Genomic DNA, 20,717 nt, shown 5'->3' on the forward strand with positions numbered 1-20,717 from the left:
GGGCTGTAAAACCTGCGATTCTATAGAGATCTGGACCTGATCGTGACTGAATTAAAGGTCTTTTGTGGTCAGTTTGTGGAATGAACCAGAGGTCATATGAGCAAAACAAAACTTCATTATGGAAAAACCTGACGTAGTGTTAAATCGGCAGAAAAACAGATGTTTTTCTTAAGGGAGAACCAGATGGTGAAACAGATTTCTAGGTGCATACCATCTGCAGAGAGCGATAGAATCAACTCATTTCAAGAACGGTATTTCAAAAGTCAAACACTACTCTACATCTGCCATTAACATTAGGGAAAGAGAGAGATAAGAAAGAACACAGAGTGCAAATGATCAGGGCATTTTTGTCACGTACATCAATAAAGTTGGCTCTGTTGACATACTTTTACCAGTGTTTCTCCTTTAAATCAGCATACATTATAAAATGATTTGAAGATTGACAGTTTTAATGTGATGCAAGTAGAAAGAGTAAGAGGAATCAGTCTGTGATTTCTATAAAACATGTTTTATTAATATGGTCCCTAGTATCCAAGCTGGTAATCTGACATACATTTACACAAGTTACTCGTGCAAAAATGGCTGAAATGCACAGACCAGCCAAAGATAAATACAGCAGTGATGGCATGACAAGAAACTCACCAGCTGGATACAAGCTATTGACTCATAGTTTGCATATTTTTTTTTATTGCATATATTCCAAGCAGTATTCATTGTCCATAGTTTGAGATTGATATGGCAGCCTTATGACTGGTTTCACATTTAAATGAGTCTTGGTGACATCTGAGCTCAGTGCTCCAGCATGGCAACTCTCTGTCCCTTTCCACTCACGCTCTTCGCTCTCTTCATTTGGTAGACCACCTTGGCCGCCGCATCTGAGAGACTCTGGAGGAGAAAAAATTTGATGTGATGATCCATAATATCTAAGCATTTTTTCTTATGCATTTTATGTATAACTGTTTTTCAAAATCCTAACAGGTTTCTGTGTACATCTGAGTTTAAATTAGATTTTAAATCCCATATTTTCTGTTATATATAAAGTGTGGGATATCTTTAACTCACCGCAGTGGAAGGTGTTCGGGTTGCTGGTATGGTGTCAGTTTCTGTTGTGTTCTGTTTAGAGTAAAAATGTGTCATGCTTTTAGCACAAAGATTTTATCATATAGTCACAATGATTCATCTATAATTCTAATATGGCTTGGGGCACTTTTGAAGCTGAGCAGATTTCAAAACATGTTGAATGTTAAACAATCACTGACGCATATCTACAAGCATGTGAGTGTGTCTATTCTGACTGTGGTATGCTGAATTAAGTAAACAATGACAATTCTTGACAAATGCACTACTAAAGTGTATCTTTTTATATAGTTTTAATTTTTTATGCAGAAAAATTATTCATCTAATATTGTATTAATATTTGAATAGCACAACCAACTGATTAGTTAAATATTCCATAATGTTTTAATGGCTTAATAATATTAATGATTATATACCACTTGGAAAAATTATGATTTAAAAAAAAAAAAAACTCACTTTACACTCACTAAGGCTGCATTTATTAAATCAAAATATGGTAAAAGCAGTAATATTGTTAAATACTATTGTATTTTCTGTTGTAATATATTATAAAGTGTCATTTATTTCAGCAGTAATTTATTATAGAAGCGCTACATAAATGTAAGGAATTATTATTAATCCAGTCTACAGTGTCACGTGATCCTTCAGAAATATATAGAGGTGACAGTAAAGACATGTATAATGTTACAAAAAAGACTATTTCAAATAAATGCTGTTCATTTTTACTTTGTGATACATTTTTCATGATTCTTTCATGAATGGAAAGTACAGTCCACAAAAATATTAAGCAGCACAGCTATTTTCAACACTGATAATGATAAGAAATGTTTTGAGCAGCAAATCAGCATATCAGAATGATTTCTGAAGGATCATGTGACAGTGAAGACTAGAGTAATGATGCTGGAAATTCATAAAATTCAAAAATAAAATGAAATAATTTATTTATACTATTATTTGGATGGTTGAGGATGTATTCACACCTGGGTGGCAGAGGTAAGGTCTTCACAGATCATACTCATGGTGCTGATCCAATTCCCATAGATACTCTCTTCTTTAGGGCTCGGCTTCTGTTGACTGTGAGATAAACATTAAGAGAGATATATTTTATACATACGCATATGATGTAGAAAAGAGCCGTCTGGAGAGGCTTGCCCTACCTGATGTCTTTGAGAAGGTCCTGCTGAGCTCTGAGCTGTCTCTGTGCTTCCTGTACCCGGCCCTCCATAGTCAGCCTTGCACACAGCTGGGCACAGTGAACGCCCAACACAGACATATTTAAACTGCCTGCCCAAACCCAACTACACACACAGAACAAGACACTGAGATGGAGGAAGGAAGGTTGATATATATATATATATACGGTCTTTCTATGTCTACTACAATTACATTTTTGCAGATATTTTACATGTCAATCAGCTTACTAATATATATATATATATATATATATATATATATATATATATATATATATATATATTACCAAGTAGTTTATGGCAGAACTATAAAGTGAGATGAGACAGTCATAGATCTGGAGGGTGTTTGCTGTTATTGTGTAGTATTTTTAGTGGTTTGCCTGCTGGTGGTGACGCGCTTCTGTTGAGTGATGACTCTCGTCACTTTCTGCAAATCTCGAGTCTTGAAACTCAGCTGCAGCTGAAAAGGCACCCGATCCCGTTGTTGGAAACCTAAAAAACACACACATTTACAGATTCTACATTTTCTGTTCCATATAAAAATGCTTAAACATGCATTGTTTCAACACATTCTCGTTTGATTGCACTGTATATTTTATGCTTACTTTCAACTTTTTCTGGTCTGACTGCAAACTGGAAGGTGATCTCAACACCGTCTGTTACATTGCCAATCTCTCGTACTAACCTGTGATTATCCTCCTCATAGGGGAAGTACCTGAGTCAATCAGAGAAGACAGAGAAAAATAGAGACAGACGTTATGCAACGTGTGCATAGAGCATATTTGTGTTTGCATGTATTTATATGTTATATGTTTGTGTGAGTGAAGGTTATTAATGGATACTTACATGCCATCCGGTGTCAGCAGTGTTGCCATAACGCTAGTTGCTAGGACATTGTCAGCTACAGCGCTCTGAATCTCTGTGGCAACTGTACCAATATTAACAATATTTATCTGAAACGTGGATGAAAAAAAATACATAATTAGGTTTTAACATTTAAAATCTTGGCTTGTATATCGCAGTTCTCCAAGAGAAACACCACCTTTCAAAACTTGGGGGTTGGTAAGATTTTTGTGTTGTTGAAAGAAATCTTTTATGCTCACTAAAGCTGCATTTTTTAAAATAAAAAATATAATAAAGACAAAAATATTGTGAAATATTAATTACAATTTAAAATAACTGCTTGTATTTTTATATATTTAAAAAGTAATTTATTTCTGTGATGGCAAAGCTGAATTTTCAGCGTCATTACTCCAGTCTTCAGTGTCACGTGATCCTTCAGAAATCATTTGCTCAAGAAATATTTCTTACTATTATCAATGTTGATAAGAGATGTGCCGTTTCCGACTTTCCTGTAGCTCAAATAGTAGAGCATGGCGCTAGCAACGCCAAGATCATGGGTTCGATTCCCAGGGAAAGCAAGAGCTGATAAAATGTAAAAACTGTAACTTGAATGCAATGTAAGTCGCTTTGGATAAAAGCGTCTGCTAAATGCATAAATGTAAATGTTTAATGATTTTGTGGAAACTGTGATACAAACAGAATTTATTTAAATGAAAATCTTCTGTACAATTACAAATCCCTTTACTGTCACTTTTGATGAATTGAATGCAAAACTGCTGAATAAAAGTATCAATTAAAAAAAAAAAAGTGTGGTGCACACTACAGAGATGGATGACACTAAAGTGATTGATGTTGTGCAAACGTATGCACCAGTTTCCTATTATCATTGTTTCAAAGCCAAAACTCCTTTTCACATTCAAAGACAGCTGAAGGGGAAATACTGAACACAAAATCATCCTTCCTTGCATGTGTGGGTGTCACCGGTGATAAGTATCAGTTTCTCTGAAATAGGCTTCAAGTTACATGTCTTAAACCCATTAAAAACGGATTAAGCTTCCACGGAGGGGTTTTACACACAAGGTTCTTGAAGGATGTGCTTGAAGTCTGCGATATAACAGATGTAGTGACAGACAGTTGCTGTGAGCAGAAAATTTAGAGCGAAGGGGTCATCCTGAAAATGTGAGCATTTTTCACACAGTTTACAATGAGCTACAAGTGTGTGAGCTGTAACCGAATTAGAGAAAGACAACACCCTCAGGAGAAATGGATTGTTGCTGCAATCCTCATGTACCTCTAGGTTTCTCTAAAATAATCAGTCTTTACCATCTTATCTGATAATCGCAACATGACCCAGACTGTTAAACATAGAGGTAGACTGCAGATGAGCAGCAGCAGTAACTCACTCTGCCTCCTGTGTGATCAGCCAACCTCCCAACCTCTGCCAAACGACAGTCCTCTCCTTCAAAGGTCATCACAGACACTATCACACTATAAATAACCACAACAACAGAAATCTATGACTTAATGACCACAATACCACTTGACATGACATGATTTCTATCTTCAACAGTATAGTTAGATTACTGTACTAATTACTCTAAAAAATACTGCATTACTTCCTAAATCTAAAATCAGCCTCGATCAGTTTGACAATACAAGGACAGACACGTTTAATTCTTTCACATAAATAATATGAAACTGCATAAATTATTCTTGAACTGACAAAGGTATTTAAAGGGAGAAGGTTACATTAAAACATACATTTTAACATTAGACGTTCAATTCACTATTGTTTTATATAAAATTGTTCTAAACAGTATTTAATGCAATTACATCACAAGTAACTGTAATTAAATTACAGAAAAATCAAGAGTCATCTCTTACTTTGATTTTGGAGGGAAAAATAATTAAATTACAATGATTAATTACTTAGTAATGCATCACACCCAACACTGGGAGAAACTAATATAATATTCAGAAAGAGATTCGTGTTTTGCAGTCACTCACCCCTTTTCAGCAGCATAATGGGCTAACTGGTTGAAAAAATAAGGTGAGGGGGCGGGGCAATGGGGAGACTCTTGATCTAATTGGCCAAGGCCTATGTTGGCCTGCCCATCTGTGCAAATTATAACCTGAAAAAAATATATATTAAAAATTACACAAATATATACACGTATATGTATAGAATCAGTATGCATCAGTAGCTAAAGCAAATATTTGTATAAATATGCAATATAATATATGATAAGTGTCCTCTTCTAGATTATGGCTTAACTCAATGAGTAGTGGTTTTATCATTGCAGCACATATTTATTATAACAAAACAGGTATATTTGTTAGAACACATTTATTATGGTACAGACTTTTGACCCTGTGAACTGAGATGCCATGGCAACAGAGATGAGGGCAGCAGGTCCCAGTGCTGTGGCTCCATGCTCTCTGAGTCTGAGAAGAAATCACACATTGAGACAGAGTACTGACATACTGACTTAACACTAATATTTATTGCTTTTCTTTCTCTTGTTATTATATATATATATATATATATATATATATATATATATATATATATATATATATATATATATATATATATATATATATATATATATATATATATATACACACACACACACACACACATACATACACACAAACCCGATTCCAAAAAGTTGGGACACTGTACAAATTGTGAATAAAAAAGGAATGCAATAATTTGCAAATCTCATAAACTTATATTTTATTCACGATAGAATATAGATAACATATCAAATGTTGAAAGTGAGACATTTTGAAATGTCATGCCAAATACTGGCTCATTTTGGATTTCATGAGCTACACATTCCAAAAAAGTTGGGACAGGTAGCAATAAGAGGCCGGAAAAGTTAAATGTACATATAAGGAACAGCTGGAGGACCAATTTGCAACTTATTAGGTCAATTGGCAACATGATTGGGTATAAAAAGAGCCTCTCAGAGTGGCAGTGTCTCTCAGAAGTCAAGATGGGAAGAGAATCACCAATTCCCCCAATGCTGCGGCAAAAAATAGTGGAGCAATATCAGAAAGGAATTTCTCAGAGAAAAATTGCAAAGAGTTTGAAGTTATCATCATCTACAGTGCATAATGTCATCCAAAGATTCAGAGAATCTGGAACAATCTCTGTGCGTAAGGGTCAAGGCCGGAAAACCATACTGGATGCCCGTGATCTTTGGGCCCTTAGACGGCACTGCATCACATACAGGAATGCTACTGGTAATGGAAATCACAACATGGGCTCAGGAATACTTCCAGAAAACATTGTCGGTGAACACAATCCACCGTGCCATTCGTCGTTGCCGGCTAAAACTCTATAGGTCAAAAAAGAAGCCATATCTAAACATGATCCAGAAGCGCAGGCGTTTTCTCTGGGCCAAGGCTCATTTAAAATGGATTGTGGCAAAGTGGAAAACTGTTCTGTGGTCAGACGAATCAAAATTTGAAGTTCTTTTTGGAAAACTGGGACGCCATGTCATCTGGACTAAATTTCAGTCAGGTTTCAGGCCTCACCATAGCACAGAAACTGCACTTCTTAAAATTACAAATGACTTGCTTCTTGCGTCAGACCAAGGCTGCACCTCATTGCTAGTTTTACTTGATCTTAGTGCTGCGTTCGACACTATAGATCATGACATACTCATAGATAGATTACAAAACTATACGGGTATTCAAGGGCAGGCTTTAAGATGGTTTAGATCCTACCTATCCGATCGCTACCACTTTGTTTTTTTAAACGGGGAGCCATCTCAACTATCACCAGTAAAGTATGGAGTACCACAAGGATCTGTCCTAGGTCCTCTGCTATTTTCAATATACATGTTGCCCCTTGGTGATATTATTAGAAAATTCGGGATTAGTTTTCATTGTTATGCTGATGATACTCAACTATATATCTCAACAAGACCAGATGAAACTTCTGAACTATCTAAGCTAATAGATTGTGTTAAAAATGTAAAAGATTGGATGACCAATAATTTCCTCCTATTAAATTCGGATAAGACCGAGATATTACTTATTGGACCAAAAAACAGTACTCAGAATCTCTTGGATTACAATTTGCAACTAGACGGATGTACTGTTACTTCCTCTACAGTAAAAAATCTGGGTGTTATATTAGACAGCAACTTGTCCTTTGAAAATCATATTTCCCATGTTACAAAAACAGCATTCTTTCATCTTAGAAACATTGCCAAGCTTCGAAACATGATCAATTACAAAATACTAATCACTTGCCTATAAGGCACTAAATGGTTTATCTCCTGCGTACCTAACTAGTCTTCAACCACGCTACAATCCAACCCGCTCCCTAAGGTCGCAAAATTCTGGACTTTTGGTAGTACCTAGGATAGCAAAGTCCACTAAAGGAGGTAGAGCTTTTTCACATTTGGCACCCAAACTCTGGAATAGCCTTCCTGATAACGTTCGGGGTTCAGACACACTCTCTCTGTTTAAATCTAGATTAAAGACACATCTCTTTAGCCAAGCATTCACATAATAATCTTGTACTGCATTTATATCTAATCAAATGTACATTATAATTCTTTAGATTGGGTTGAACAAATAATTTTTGCTTGAATAGAACAGCAGCTATGCTAATTACGTCTCTATCCCTTTCTCTGATTCTGCCACGGGATGTTAGGAATTACTGAAGCGTCAGTCTGGATCCAACCCTTAAAAAGATCCGGGATGACCAAACACCTGAGCAGAGATGATGGCAACACCCCAGAGGACCACGGAGGATGCCAACCCTCAGACAACATACACAATTACCAAGTTAAGTCTGTCATAACTTAAATATATTGGGTTTCTTCTTCACATATCTATGTGTATATATGTGTGCATGTGTGCATATGTGTATGCATGTATGTATATATGTATTAGTGCTGGGCGGTATACCGGTTCATACCGAATACCGGTGTTTATTTTTCTTATGATATGAATTTTTAAAATACCGCAATACCGGTGTTATTTAAATAACGTTCGGAATGCGACACACTGTTTGAGAGGGGTCTCTTTTCACTATTGCATTGTGGCAAGAACACAGCTGTATGCGTTACTAAGCGTGTTCTGAAGCTGTAGAACTAGTAGAACGTGATGACACAGAAGAACTCATCAACAATATCCACCGCTCGCCGCCACCAGCTCCCGCGTCTCACACACACGAGCGTGACTTTAGCACTATATTTAGCAACTTTCAGACCCTTTTAGCGGCTTTTTTCCCATAGAATATACAAACTGACAAACCTAGCGAATGTTTTGGATAAACCTTAGCTATGGTTCAGTTGGAAGATGTCGCCAGTGCTGCCCGAGCGAGATCTGACTCCCAGCGCAGCGTCGCGTCTCTGCGTCTGTTCTGTGCAGCGGCGGCAGAGAAGCACCGCATTCATTTGGCCGCATCGCGACTGTTTGGAATTATAAATATGAGCATAGTTCGTCTGTTAATATTATGCACTTTTTTTTTTAGTTTATTCAGACGCAGGCAGTGCGCTGCATGAGACAAAAAAGTAATATAGCCAAAACCACCGCATAGCCGCTCTTTAGTATAACGTTAGATGCATGTTGATTTTATCAGACGATGTCGCGATTATAAATGAGAATGACTCCTGGTTAACATGTATTAATGGGTCGTGTTTAGTCACTATTTAGTGTGGAATTTTTCTACAATATTCGCTCATCATGACAGTAAAATAGGGCATTCTAAGTCAATCTACTGCAGTTTTTCCTCTCTCAATCAGTAGAAAATGTGGTTAACACCCGATCATGCATGAAAAAAATAAATACCGTCACATACCGTGAAACCGGTATAATTTTGAAAAATACCGTGATATACATTTTTGGTCATACCGCCCAGCACTAATATGTATGTGTGTGTATATATATATATATATATATATGTGTATAGTGGAAACTTAATTTCCTGTAAAGCTGCTTTGCAACGATTGTATCGTAAAAAGCGCTATACAAATATACTTGAATTGAATTAAAGAGGACAAGGACAACCCAAGTTGTTATCAGCGCTCAGTTCAGAAGCCTGCATCTCTGATGGTATGGGGTTGCATGAGTGCGTGTGGCATGGGCAGCTTACACATCTGGAAAGGCACCATCAATGCTGAAAGGTATATCCAAGTTCTAGAACAACATACGCTCCCATCCAGATGTCATCTCTTTCAGGGAAGACCTTGCATTTTCCAACATGACAATGCCAGACCACATACTGCATCAATTACAACATCATGGCTGCGTAGAAGGATCCGGGTACTGAAATGGCCAGCCTGCAGTCCAGATCTTTCACCCATAGAAAACATTTGGCGCATCATAAAGAGGAAGATGCGACAAAGAAGACCTAAGACAGTTGAGCAACTAGAAGCCTGTATTAGACAAGAATGGGACAACATTCCTATTCCTAAACTTGAGCAACTTGTCTCCTCAGTCCCCAGACGTTTGCAGACTGTTATAAAAAGAAGAGGGGATGCCAACTTGGCCTTGTCCCAACTTTTTTGAGATGTGTTGATGCCATGAAATTTAAAATCAATTTATTTTTCCCTTAAAATGATACATTTTCTCAGTTTAAAAATTTGATATGTCATCTATGTTGTATTCTGAATAAAATATTGAAATTTGAAACTTCCACATCATTGCATTCTGTTTTTATTCACAATTTGTACAGTGTCCCAACTTTTTTGGAATCGGGTTTGTATGTATATATATATATATATATATATACTGTGTGCAGAATTATTAGGCAAGTTGATATTATGGTCATATTTTTTTGCCAAGAACATTTTACCAATTCCAAACCACATCAATCTTAATAACTACTATTGATTTTGTATTTAATCATTTCTAAGTTATATATAATTGTCCGTGAAGGCTGAAAGTCAAAAACTCCTTATTTCAGGTGTGCTGAATTATTAGGCAGGTTTTCTTTTACAGATAAAATGAGCCAAAAAAGAGATTGAACTCAAAGTAAAAAAAAAAATTAAATAATGAAATGCTCATGAGAAGGATGCAATACTAATTCAATAATATAATTAGCAAAGTTAAGGCATGATCATTGGGTAGCTAAATGCTCATTGGGTCAGCAGGGTCAGAAAAAACAGGTGGAGAAGAAAAGACACGTTAACTGCAAAATAATTAAGAATTAAGGTGAAGAATTAGGTGTGAAACCATCAGGAATCATTTAGTCTCCAGCGCCACCATTTTCCAGAACTGCAACCTTCCTGGAGTCTCCAGAAGTGCAATGTGTCAGGTTCTCAGAGACCTTGCTTGGGTAAAAAAATGCTAAAAAATAACCCTCACTTAATATGAGCTCCTAAAACTTATTGCCAGATTCTAGAAGATAAATTCTTCAAACAGTGGTACAAGAGGATGTGATGCTGGTCCTTCAAGAGTCACTCTCAACTTATCTGTCCATAAAGCCTATACAAAATCAGTCTTCATGTATTTCACAACACTTCAGCATGTTATTCATATTAAGTGAGGGTTATTTTTTAGCATTTTTTACTCAAGCAAGGTCTCTGAGAACCCGACACCTTGCTCTTCTGGAGACTCCAGGAAGGTTGCAGTTCTGGAAAATGGTGGCGCTGGAGACTAAATGATTCCTGATGGTTTCACACCTAATTCTTCACCTTAATTCTTGTGCAGTTAACGTGTCTTTTCTTCTCCACCTGTTTTTTCTGACCTAATGAGAATTTAGCTGCCCAATGATCATGCCTTAACTTTGCTAATTCTATTATTGAATTAGTATTGCATCCTTCTCATGGGCATTTAATTATTTAAAAAATTTTTTTACTTTTACTCTGAGTTCAATCTCTTTTTTGGCTCATTTTATCTGTAAAAGAAAACCTGCCTAATAATTCAGCACACCTGAAATAAGGAGTTTTTGACTTTCAGCCTTCATGGACAATTATATATAACTTAGAAATGATTAAATACAAAATCAATAGTAGTTATTAAGATTGATGTGGTTTGGAATTGGTAAAATGTTCTTGGAAAAAAAATATGACCATAATATCAACTTGTCTAATAATTCTACACACAGTGTATATCGGACATTTAGATTACTCCTGCATTCATTTGCCTTCTAATTTAAAGGTAATATTTAACAACACAGTAAAATTCTATATTGTATCTAAAATAAAAATGCTGTAGTTTTTCTTGACTACATTTAACAAAGCATAACATAGAAATCATTACTGAATTTGTTGAAATTGTTCTTTGGTTAACAGAATATCACTATAGAAAGTTTTAGTATCACTGTGGTTTTCTTAAAAGTTCTTGGTGTTACTTTATAGGTTCTTTACCTGGATGCATTATTTCTGGGTTCTTTATTAGCACTGGTATATGGTTTTCTATAGAAACAGGCAATTCTTTATAGAAATGGTTTTCCTGTTATTGGTTCTACACGGTTTAAAATACCGATGTAAAGCAATAAAGCTGTTTACAGCCTGTGATATCTATATTTATGGTGCCTTCAAATGGGCATGAATAGCCTCCCTAGTCATATTTGTGGGTTTTGAGCTCACTGTCTTTTTGAGTCTAGCCATGGTTTATTTCTAACATATTTAACAGGATATAGTGGTTTCAAAAAGCTGTGGATCTTTAAACAACAATTCAGACAGTGTATCAACTGACAGAAGCACAAAACACAAAATCAAACAGCCTAGCAGAAAAAAGCGCAGTAACAAACCTACAAAATACTGCCTGCTGCTCACACACACACACACACACACACACACACACACACACACACATACGCAAACACAGAAAAAATACAAACAAGATGACGTGACCTTTGACAGATATACATACAATAAAAGCCTCAGAATGTGCCACTCACTCTTTGATTTTTTGGGTAAGAGGTTGGATAGTCTCTGCAATGCAGTGAGGGGTGCTGTAGTTCTCACCCTCCTTCTTCAGATAGTCATAGTCCACCAGTGCCCAGTCTCTCAGAGTGAGAGGAACCTTTGTGCCATCACCATATACTGTCACCTAAAAACCACAAACACAACTGTTCATGCTTTTCTGAACTGTAATCTATTCACGTGACAGTCAAATAAAGCACTACGAGAGCTATGTTGCTATTCTTTACCTCTGTATCTAGTTCTCTGAAATTGCTTTTCATTTGCTAAACTTAGTAGTTTCACATGCTTCTTAGTTCCTTGGGAAATGCTCAGTCATCACAGCTTGACATGTCAGTAAGTTTTATAGGTCTGCTAAATTTTGGCTTCACAAGTATGTAGTTCTTCTTCATTTATGTGATTCTTACACAGTATGATTTACAGGGAACATTCAGCCTGCCTCCGTGTCGCCAAAATCTACCAGCATAAACTCTAGACCACAGAGCTGCTTATTCTGAGATAAAATAACCCACTTAGACAGGAAGAGACCATCTGACTGGCATGTAAAAGGACCAACCACAGTTTTTTGTGTTGTTTAGACACTAACCTATCCAAAATATATTATACCAGGTGTATTCAAACTTTTTTAAGCTACCCTACATATAATAATAAAAGCAGCTTTATATTTTCATGTTTAAAGACATTTGTGAGAAACAAGTGAGAGAAAGCATGTCAATTATAAAGACAACATGTTGGAAGTTAAAAATAAATAAACCGGCCTTTATGTTGAAATTGTACAAAAGGCAAAGCAAATATTCAAATTCTTTTTTTCAAAATCTTTTTTTCTACCTAACATTAGAATAATACTGTACAGTATAAACATGAGAGAAACATTTTTAAATCAATTCTAACGTGAATGTATAGTACGGGTTCACAAATAAATTTCCAGTAAAATTACATCTAACAATTTCATCATATATAATAATATATACATCATTATTTTAATATTTTACACAATATTTCACATTTTCCCCAGACCCCAGTTTAAAAATCACTGTATTAAGGTCATTGCACACTGAGTCCGAAATTTTCACATGCGTTTTTCTGTTTTTTTGTATTCCTCATCTTTTTCTATCCAAATGCATGCTACGGATGTGAAAACGCAGAAAATCGAACCTGATCTGAATTTTTTATGACGGACGAAAGTTTCGGAGGCAGTGTGTAAACGTGATTGACACAACGTGAGGTCGTATTTATTTTTTAACGTGCGAAAAGTTTGGGGTGAAATGACCTTTACACCACAATAATTGCATGCCATTGCAAAAACTGTACAGCAGTTTTTGCAAACAAGTGTACAGAAAAAATAGAGGAAAATGTTTATAGTCTTTGTGATCAGAACTGGGAATAATAAACGGTTTGTGCACATCAAGTTCAAAAAAGCCTAAAAAGTACTTGATGCCATAACAGCATCTCCTCTCGTTCTACTTTTCTGGCTCACTCCTTTTCCCCATAAGTCTCTTTACCTCATTGTTAAACGTCACCAGTGCCACTCTTCGGTGAGGTGAGGATTTCTGCAGGGTGGACAGCACCATCTGAAGAGCTTCTTGGACTCCCTGAATCCAAAAAAAATGCATTTTATACAAGCAAAACTAATTTTTTATTTAAAGTCAAAAGTCACCTCTCACCTGCAGTCGTGAAACATATGTGGGTGATCGCATGCTGTTACCGGGAGAGATCTGAGAGGAAAATATATTTAATGTAAACATTACGTGAGGGTGTTAAAAACATAATAACAGCTCTGGATATCTGTAATGAAAGTGATCAGCACCTCAGAAGTGACGCTCATACTTCCGGAAATGTCCACGCACAGGACAATAAGCATGTCGTCTAGATTCTCATAATCTGTGTCCTCATCGTCATCCAAGTAAAGTATATCTCTGCCTGGAGGATTGCGCAAAGGAAACCGGCTGCCCTTCAGTGTAGTCTGGGGGTAAACGTTCTCCTTCCTGCAAAACTCACAGCTCCATATCTAGAAAAAAAGGACAGGAAACACTTTGAACAACAGTAAGTGTCATATAAACACAGTGGTTTTGCACCTGTTGGTATAACTTACTATTTTTTTCTGGTGTGACTCTGGGCTGCTTGCTGAGGACATGACGGCATTGCATTTCCCACAACGCACTGGTTTCTGGCTGCTCTGTATAGCAGATGCTAAGGAGATAGTGAGTGAGCTGAACAGATGTAACATTTAGGAAGTTTATGCTTTCAGAAGATATTGTTTAGCAGTTTAGCATACCTTTACCAATGTCCACGAGGCTTCCCACTTTTAGCGACACTACGTTTACATTAGCTTTAAGTCGAGTCTCTCCATTATTTTCCAGACCTGAGAAAGAGCGTGAAGGAGGGTGAGGGTGAACTCATTGAACCTGTTTACTGTCAAACATCATAGTATTTTTAGTGTATCACTTCAGTTTAAGCATAACTAATATTTTCTGTGCTTTTTCTTGTTATGAAGGAAGTGTGAATGACTTCTCACCTCTTGGAGGTAATGGTGGTGGAAGTGCGCTACAGAGACTTTCTCTCCTGTGTATGTTACGAGGTGGTACAGGTGGTGGAGCCATCGATGGAACTGTAAAAAAATAAAATGAAATAAATAAATGATAAAAAATAATAACATTGTTTCTTATACAAATAAAAAATGTTCAAAAGTTTGTTGTCATTAAGATATTTTTTAAGAAACGTAATACTGTCATTCAGCAAGGATGCATTAAATTCATCAAAAGTGACAGTAAAGTCATTTGCAATTTTACCAAAGATTTCTGTTCTAAATAAATGCTGTTTTTAAAGGGGTGGTTTACTGCGATTTCACTTTTTTCATTTTAAATAGTGTGTAATGTTGCTGTTGGTGCATGAACAGTATCTGCAAAGTTGCTGCGCTGAAAGTTCAACGTAAGCGGAGATATCGTCTTTTAAAAATCAGGAAGTTTAATGCCTACAAAAACGGTTCCTATGGGACTACAACGAGATACTTCCCGGGTTGCATACGTAAAAAACCCATCAAACCCCTCCCTCCGGAACATGCAAAAGAGGGGGCAAGGCCATGTTCTGCGGCTTTGTCGAAGAGGAAGAGTTATAGTGGAGAGTTGTAGCCATGCCGTCGTAACGGTGTTATTTTCACCCAGCTGTCAGGTCTTCTGTGTTCGGGCTTCCTACGGACGCTGTAGTGCGTCAACAATGGTTAAAATTTATGTTTGATTATGTTCCTGACAATTACAATCGTAATTCAGCTCTCTGTGCTGCGCATTTTACGGAAGACAGCTTTCAGAATCTACACGAGTTCAATGCCGGATTCACACAGAAACTATTACTAAAACATGGAGCAGTTCCAACTTTAAAACCAGAGGCAGCAGTTGTTGGGCCACAACCTGCAAGTAAGATTTCATAATTTTAAATGTATTTGCATGTATAATTTCAGACGTAATGTTTTAGTTTTATCAAGGACGTAAACAAATGCCAACGCTGGCTTTATTAGCCAGTTAGTTAAATGCTATTTCGTGTGTCTATGACAAACGCGTACAAACATTTTGGACCCGAATTTGTAATTATGTACTAATTTTGTAAATGTATTTTCCATGTATACTTTATGACGTAATTTTTCGATTTGATCAAGACTGTAAACACAAGCCAACGCTGTTTGGTTATAGTAGCCATTTAGTTCGATGCTATTTTGTGTGTATAAGACAAACGTGTACGAACTTCAAAAAATGATATGTAATCACAACAGCAAACTTCCATTCAGAAACGTTTTGTAAGAGCCGTGCTTGCGGAAGTTCTGCTTGACTCTCTTCATTACCGCTTTCTGGGTCTGATTCTGGCTCAAACTGATACGGCAATATTGACACGATTATTTACATTTGACCGGAGCACATGTGACTGTCGCCCGTGAAGGTAATGGGCGTGAAGTTTCCGGACAATGTGCAGTACGCAGTTTAGCCAATCACAACACACCGGCCCAACTAACCAATCTGAGCCCATCGCCTGTTTCTGAGGGAGTGGTTTCATAGAATCAGAAAGTCAACCGGTCGTTCAAATGAGGAGAAAGCGGCTTACAATAAAGGTGAAATATATGAAAAATAAGGCGTTTTTTAACAAACGAAACACGAAGACATGTTATATTGCACCCCATAAACACAATCAAGCAAAGAAAAAAAGCAGTAAACCACCCCTTTAACATTGATAATAAAAACTAACTATTACTAAGCACTAAATCAGTATATAAGAATGGTTTCTGAAGGATCATATTACACTAAAGACTGCACTGTAGGAAAAAAAAAGGTTGAGCCAACTTAAAATTATAAGGCAACCAGCTTCAGCAGATTTTTGAGTTTTCTCAACTTGTTGTTTTAAGTTTATACAACAAAAAACAAGTTGAGCAAACTGAAAAATGTTTTCTCTTCCAGGTTTTATGGTCACGACACCATCTTTTTTTTGCATTTTAGCATTGGTGTCTGTGATTTATGTTTTAGCAGTTGCAGCTCTTTCATGAATGTTGGCTTTGTGAAGTTTTGTGTGGTCAGGTTTTGTGGAAACGGTCTTCAAGGTGAAACTGAAGTTTGCTGTCTTTTGCTGCAGTAGTTCTTTGTTGTTTGGACATCCTTCTTATTGTTTGACAGTCCTTATCATTCACTTTTGTTTTTAGCCAACTATTCTTTTTCACTGAAGAAGTCTTGCCATGTTCTGTGTATGGAGTCATAATCAAAAAGACTGCCGTTTTTAAAACACCGAACAATTAGGTTTTAAGGTTACAGACGCTCCTGCTAAAGGGGCTTTTCGTGATTAATCGTTTGTGGAAGTCTGTCAAGTCGCCCATTTCACAAACCACTAGTATTAACACCACTGCTGAACACAACTTGCACCACACTAATATACAAACCAGAGAGTGCAAACAATGAAAAGATAAATAAAAATAAATCGCAACGTTTGTTACTTCACTGCAGCCTACACAAATGACATAAACCTTTATTGTATAATAATGGACATTTACGTAATTTTGTCTAAACTGTGTAAATCACACATCATTCGCACCTATGAAGTTTCTCTGTCATCAACTTTTCACACCCACAAACAGGATGTGATCTTATATTTTCCAACCAGCGTTTTCTTTCCAAGAGTACAGGCATGTCTTTTTAACCAAAAGAGTTGTTCCACTCAACATTTAAAGTCAATCGAATAAAGCTTCAATCAAACAAATGAGTCAATTCCGCTGTTCTTGATCAGAACTAGTAACAAAACAATTGCCACAAAAACAACATTAAAGAAATAACTCATGTTTCTCACATGTACAGAGAGAATACAAGCCACTTCACTTATTCGGAACAATGTTCATAAAGCAACGCTAAGATAAAAAAAACAGTGTCGTTTGCTCACCTGGTTTCTGAATGAAGGTAATGCGGTTGTCGTAAGGATGATCGGAGACGGACTGAGCTCTGGACAGACCACAGGGAAGAGTGGAGGCAGAACCTACAAAACATGAGCAGGTATGAGTGATAGATAGAGTTACACACTGACTATTTGTGCCAAATAATATAAAAATACCACAAAACACAACATGGGGCAAGTTGTCACAATGGGAACCTGCCTATTAGAGACTATTTAATGTTATTTAAGTGAAATTTTAACAGTAAAATGATTATGAAGTACAAAACAATTGACAAAACAGCAAAATATAAAAAAACGGTCCAACCTGACAATGCACTGACATCAAATCTGACATAGCTAGGGAAAACAGGCATGTGTAACTAGACCGTTGTCTCAAAATGTTGTTGTTATTCTTCATTCGGTAATTCTGTCTCTTTACATGTCTCATCAGTATTATCTGTGTTGTATTATTAAATGTCAATAACCAACAGTTCTCCATTCTCATTAATACATTTACAGCGTACAACTGACCTTGATTTGAGACTTTGGCTTCATCTTCTGATAAGCTCTCAGACCTCCAGTTACACACAACATGACTGCAAGCAAACTCCATCTCTGTGGGTGATAAGTAAAAGAGAAAGCCTTGGTAAAAACAGTCAGAAATTATACTTGCATCAAGTTCTGTTCTTTACAGTCAAATTAAAATAGAAACCTGTAACGCCCAGGCACTTTAAAATAACAACTTCAGCACGAATCTCTTAACACTTTCCTGGTTGAGTTGTGTACACAGAAAACGGCAGATAATGCTATGCGTTTCAGTGCAATTTAGGCAAGACTGTAATACTTTCATTTCCTGCTAAAATGATTTACTTTTACTTTGATCTCAGTTGCTGGAAGCAGTTACACATGCGGTAAACACTGTGGCAGTTTAATTTCCTTCTAAAATGATCATAATCCAGAAAATGACATGATTAATCATCAAAACAATGCTAGTATGTGCCTCAACCATCATAAATCACTGCAGTTTTATCTTTTCTTCTCTGTTCTTTCCTTTTCTTTTCTATTAAAAACCAAGAGCCAACACAACCCCGTGTTGTAATTTATATAAGAGGTATAAAATAATACAAAGTTAGGATGGTAGTATTCATTGAAACTGCAAGCAAAATGAGTGAGGGGTTGACTTTACTGATACAACATACATACATGGTAATATACAGTATAATAGAAACAGCCTATTAATCACGAGGGCATCATCTCTCAACGTTTGCAATGTACCTACCTGGTGATGGTAGCTCAAAATAAAGCGTCTGTCATTCAGCTTGCATAGAAAGCCAGCAACATTACAGTCCTGCTCTTCACACACCTACTGTGCATGTTTGACTGTGCGCGTGAAGACACAGGAAGTCAGGAAACTGTGGGTGCGTGACTAGAAGAAAAAAAGGTGAAGAATAAGAGCGAGAGAAACGGAACAAGATGTCCAGCTTGATTGTGTGTCTCGGTGTAGATTTAAATACTCCGTTTTGTTCTCCCCTTTCTGCTTTCATCTAACATGGACTTTGATTTCTGGTGACAGGCTTACCTTTACATAGAGACATAATTCAGTCATTTAATCATTAGCAGCAGGGCAAGGCTTTTATACTGGGTGTGATATTAATAGTAAGTCATTGCACTCTCGTCATCACAATAAATATTCCCCTTGGCTCAAAACGGGATTGTCAAGTTCCTTGTGTAGACATGTATGAACATGTGGGTGGGAGTATTATACAGGAAAAACATGAAATATATGCATTATCATCACATTAAAAGGACAATTCACCCAAAAATTCTAATTTTGACATTATTTACTAAAATAAGTATTTTGAGAAATGAGAAAAATGGAGGTCAATGGTAACAAAAACTAACATAAAGTAAGTCGTACAGGTATAAAATAGAGATGTTCCGATACCCTTTTTCCCTTCCCTCCTAGACTCAGGGTATCGGCCGATACCGAGTACTGATCCGATACTGTGTATCTGGTTATACAGCTATACTTACTAGCCCTGTATGAATTGATACAATTATTTGATGGTGCGCTTCACCATAGATAGATAGTCTGGCGAGTAAACCAAAAATATAATATATAATGTTTGGAAAAAAGTACACTGTTAACATCAGTCAGTCAAGCATTATAAATATATTATGATAATCAAGTATTATTGATAGAACTTTAGCAATTAGAATTAAAACTTGGTAACCATGTATGAATGCATATTAGTCATTTTAACTGAACTTAGGACTGGTGGTGGTGCTTTTTTGGTCATTCAGTGTTTCTATAAAAATGGGGGGAAAACTATAAATAATATTGATAAGATAATAATAATCATACTATGAATTCTGCTAAGAACAATATAAACGCACCAAGGGTTAACGAGCTGCTGGATTCATGAATATTAATCACGTTGTCTGCATTGGCTCGAACTGATTTGCTGATATCAAAACAGGGATGATAATAGGTGAGCGCCAGCCAATGAGATTGTCGTTTGCGCATTAGCTCCGCCTACTACCGGAGAACCCGGCAGTTAAACTGAAGAATTCCAAAGGAACTCCGTTATTTTGACAGAAAAATACAACAAAGAATATAGTTTACATACCATTCTGAATTGACGCGCTACATGTAAAAGACTCTCTCTCTCTCTGCGTGTGAGAAAAAAAGCAAAGCGACGGCGAGTTGTCCGCTTCACACTAGAGCTTACTGTACGTCAAATACATTCATTCAGATGATCTGAAAAATAGATAGCTTGACAGAGAGCGAAACTCTGAAGCGCTCCGTCAGAGTGTTCAGCGAGTTACAATATATCTGTGCTAAACTTATACATAGCCTCCAACTCACACACTGGCGTGTAAAATCTGATTATTTATCAGCCAGTGGCTAATATTAGACATCATTTAGTCGCCCAGGGTGAAGATTTAGTCGCATACGCAAGTGATTTACTGGCAATGTGCTAGCACGTTTGTACTTCTTTGCTGCTCTAAATAGTGGTTGCTTGTGGCAACACAGCACAACTTCCTGTATTTGCATTCTGAGCAGCGAAGAAGAATTGATTTCCTATTTGTAGCGTTAAGCAAAGCTAGCGCGCATAACTATAGGTCTTGTCTAAGAAAATGGTATCGGATCGGTGCATGGGTTCAAGTACTCGCCGATACCGATGCCAGAATTTTTTGTGGTATCGGTGGAATTCGGAACAACCCTAGTATAAAATGACATGAGGGTAAGTAAATGATGACAGATTTTTAATTTTTGAGGAAACTATCCCTTTAACATGATGTCACC

At 36.7% G+C, this 20,717-nt stretch overlaps 1 protein-coding gene across 2 annotated transcripts; it reads right to left on the minus strand.

Moving 5' to 3' along the window:
- Positions 1 to 489: 489 nt before the first annotated feature.
- si:dkey-9k7.3 (circularly permutated Ras protein 1) lies at positions 490 to 20,598 on the minus strand. Of its 2 annotated transcripts, XM_058782202.1 has the most exons (21): positions 20,038 to 20,598; positions 18,687 to 18,833; positions 17,939 to 18,022; positions 17,417 to 17,509; positions 14,526 to 14,618; positions 14,286 to 14,372; positions 14,103 to 14,200; positions 13,818 to 14,018; positions 13,675 to 13,725; positions 13,513 to 13,602; positions 11,989 to 12,140; positions 5,477 to 5,558; positions 5,121 to 5,245; positions 4,517 to 4,601; positions 3,117 to 3,223; positions 2,876 to 2,985; positions 2,651 to 2,762; positions 2,235 to 2,375; positions 2,058 to 2,151; positions 1,063 to 1,113; positions 490 to 885 (listed from the first exon to the last, which is right to left on the minus strand). In XM_058782202.1, the coding sequence occupies exons 3-21, from the start codon at positions 18,018 to 18,020 to the stop codon at positions 790 to 792; spliced, it is 1,950 nt and encodes a 649-aa protein (XP_058638185.1). In that variant the 5' UTR covers positions 18,021 to 18,022; positions 18,687 to 18,833; positions 20,038 to 20,598; the 3' UTR covers positions 490 to 789. The 2 variants fall into 2 exon arrangements, with proteins under 2 accessions (XP_058638185.1, XP_058638186.1); XM_058782203.1 differs by lacking the exon at positions 1,063 to 1,113 and having other exon boundaries at positions 18,687 to 20,598.
- Positions 20,599 to 20,717: the final 119 nt, after the last annotated feature.

The sequence above is a fragment of the Onychostoma macrolepis genome, chromosome 07 (assembly GCF_012432095.1).
Source record: "Onychostoma macrolepis isolate SWU-2019 chromosome 07, ASM1243209v1, whole genome shotgun sequence".
In the NCBI taxonomy this organism is placed as follows: Eukaryota; Metazoa; Chordata; class Actinopteri; order Cypriniformes; family Cyprinidae; genus Onychostoma; species Onychostoma macrolepis.